Source organism: Monoraphidium neglectum (assembly GCF_000611645.1).
Source record: "Monoraphidium neglectum strain SAG 48.87 unplaced genomic scaffold scaffold05827, whole genome shotgun sequence".
NCBI classification, from domain to species: Eukaryota; Viridiplantae; Chlorophyta; class Chlorophyceae; order Sphaeropleales; family Selenastraceae; genus Monoraphidium; species Monoraphidium neglectum.
The window spans coordinates 1-2,775 of record NW_014007804.1 but is presented as its reverse complement, the minus strand read 5'-3'; the positions used below and the strand labels follow the sequence as shown (position 1 = coordinate 2,775).

Sequence of the window (2,775 nt, the reverse complement as noted above, 5' to 3'; positions counted from 1 at the left end):
CCGCGGCGCGGGGCCGCGCCCGGCGCTCGCGCACGCGGCCGGCGGCGGCGCGGACGGCGGCGCGGGCAACGGAGGCGGGGCCGCTTTCCAGATCTGCGTGGACGACGAATTCCAGTCGGGCCCGCCGGGTCCGACGCCCGCAGCTGAGGCCTTCCCTCCCCGCCTGCAGCACATGCAGGCGCTGCCCGCGTTTGCGGCCGTGCGCAAGGAAAACGCCCTCGCGGCGGGCGTGTGGGCGGGGGCGCGCTTGCAGCAGGACGCGTCGATGGCGCCTCTGGGGCCGCCGAAGCTGGAGGTCTGCCCCGATGACGAGTTTCTTGAGCAGGAGCGGGCCGAGCAGGAGGCGGAGGCGGCCGCCGCCGCCGCCGCGGCGCGGGCGTGCCTGCAGCGGCAGCAGGTGATGAAGGGCGCTGGCGGGGCGGCAGCGGCCGCCGCCGCGGGGCGCGGGCCGGGCCTGCGGCCGATGCCCCTGGCGCCGGTGGATGCTGCTCTGGCGGCGCTGCCCCCACCTGTTGTGCCGGTGCTCGGGTCTGCCGCCCTAAGTGCTGCGCCCAGCGGAGGCAAGATACCCGGCTGCAGCGGCGGCAGCAGCAGCAGTGCGGCAGCCGGCAGCGGGGTTTCTGGAGGCTACGAGGAGCGCCTGCTTGTGGGGCCCGACGGCAGAGAGCAGTGCTTTGAAGAGGCCCGCGCGGCCGCCTGGCTAGCGCGGCAGCCGGCGTTGAAGGCGCAGCAGGATCTGCCAACGCAGCAGCAGCAGCAGCAGCAAGAGGAGGTTTGCCGCCTGGATCAGGAGGTGCAGCAGCAGCAGCAGCAGCAGCAGCAGGAACGGCAGCAGCAACTGCTCCAGCAGGAGGCGCCACAGCGCCGCGAGCGCCCGGCCGAGCTGGCGCCGGCCGCAGCAACCGCACAGCCGGCCGTGCTGGCCGCAGACCTTGCCCCGCAGGATGTCACCGGGGCAGTGGGCGCCAATGCCGACGATGCCCCGCAGGGTGGTGCGGCTACCCACAGCACGGGGCCGTCCACAGGCGTAGCGACCGCTCTCTGCGACCAGCAGGAGCAGCAGCAGCAGCAGCAGCAGCAGGTGCAGCAGCAGGAGCAGCAGGAGCAGCAATACCAGCAGCAGCAGCAGCCGCAGGAGCGGCGGCGGCGGACCAGCCGGCTTTCCATGGGCCCCTTGGCGGGCGCAGGCGTGGGCGCGGAACCGACCATGACAATGTCCACCAAGGCGGCGCTGGCCTCGCTGAACCGCATGTTCAACTCGGACTTCACGGCCAGCGTCGCCCCCTCGCCGCACGTCGCGCGCGGCGGCCGCATGTCCATGGCGGCGGGGCGTCCGGGCGACGGGGGTGGGGGCGGCTGGGGCGGCGGCGCGGAGCCGACGGCGACGATGCAGACGCGGGAGGCGCTGAGCCTGGTGAATGATCTGTTCTGCGATGAGGCACCTGGGGCTGCGGGGGACCTGACGCAGGTGAGGCGGGCGGTGTGTGCGTGTGTTGGTGTGTGTGTTTGTTGGTGGATATGTGTGGATATTGTGGTGTGTGTGTGTGTGTGCAGTAGGAGGTGCGCAAGTGTTTGCTGCGTGCCCGGATGCCGCGGCCATCACGGCGCGTCGCCTGACGTGGCGAAACCGTGTACAAGGTTGATGTTGGCTACTCGGAACAACTCGGCCTTGAAACGGGCCTTTGCTCTGTCGACGCTGCTGTCACCTCGCTGACCCCTCTCGCCCCCTGTTGTGGCGCCCAACCCCCTTGCAACCGGCAGCGCTTCCCGCGCGGCCGCCAGAGTGGCGCGGCCGGCCTATATCTATACGAAGACACAGAGTTCATATCCCGCGCCGACGCCGCCGGCGCCGCCGCGGCGCGCATGCGCGCCGGGCGCCGCTCGTCCGTCGCGCCGCCGGCGGGGGGCATGGCGCTGTACCAAGACACAGAATTCCTCACGCGGCCGGTCGGTGGCGCAGGGGCCGGCGCCGGCGCCGGCGGCGGCCTTGGGTTGTATGAGGACACGGAATTCATTACCAGGCCCGTCGGCGCGGCGGGCGTGGGTGCTGGCAGCGGCCACGGCGGGAGTGGCAGCGGGAGCGGCGGCCTGGGGCTGTATGAGGATACCGAGTTCGTCACGCGCCCCGCGGCGCCGCCGGCTGGGGGCGGCGTCGGCCAGGGGCCCGGCCTGTGCATGCACCAAGACACCGAATTCCTCACCGGCCACGTCGCGGCGACGCTCGCGCAGCAGCAGGGCCGCGCCACAGCCGCAGCCGGAGGGGGCGCGCGGGGCGGCGGGTGCGACCCTGACAGCACCCAGGGGCTCGTGCTCTCAAAGGAGAACCGCCTCCCGCCGCCCGCGCAAGCGGGCGCGGAGCCGTCGGCCGACGCAGCCGCAGCGCGCCGCGAGCAGCTGGGCAGCCCCGGCCGGCCGCCGCGGGCGGCAGTTGCCGGCGGCTTCGGCGCGGGCCCGGGCACCCCTGGCGGCGCGGGGGCGGCGCTGTCGGCGCGCTGCGATAGCTTTGAGGTGATGGACAGCCCCGCCGGGCTGCGGGAGCGGCTGGCGGCGCGGGCGCGCGCGGGCAGCGGCGGGGGCTCGCTGCCGTCCACGCCCTCGCCTGACAAGGTGGGCGGCGGCGACGGCTCTCGGCCCTGCACCGCCGCCCCGACGGGACCGCACGCTCTAGATGCGCGCATGAATCTGCCCTTCCGGCCCCAGCGCTAGATGACCCGCTACGATGGCCTTCATGCCAGCCAGCACTTGCGACCCCACCCCCTCTCACCCCCCCCCCCC

General features: G+C 73.9%; 1 protein-coding gene across 1 annotated transcript; it reads left to right on the top strand.

Annotated features, from left to right (window-relative positions):
• Positions 1 to 172: 172 nt before the first annotated feature.
• On the top strand, positions 173 to 2,706 carry MNEG_15951 (hypothetical protein; the record flags this gene model as incomplete). Its single annotated transcript, XM_014035578.1, has 2 exons — positions 173 to 1,468; positions 1,762 to 2,706. 2 exons carry the CDS (start codon positions 173 to 175, stop codon positions 2,704 to 2,706), a joined length of 2,241 nt encoding a protein of 746 aa, XP_013891032.1.
• Between the last annotated feature and the right edge of the window lie 69 nt (positions 2,707 to 2,775).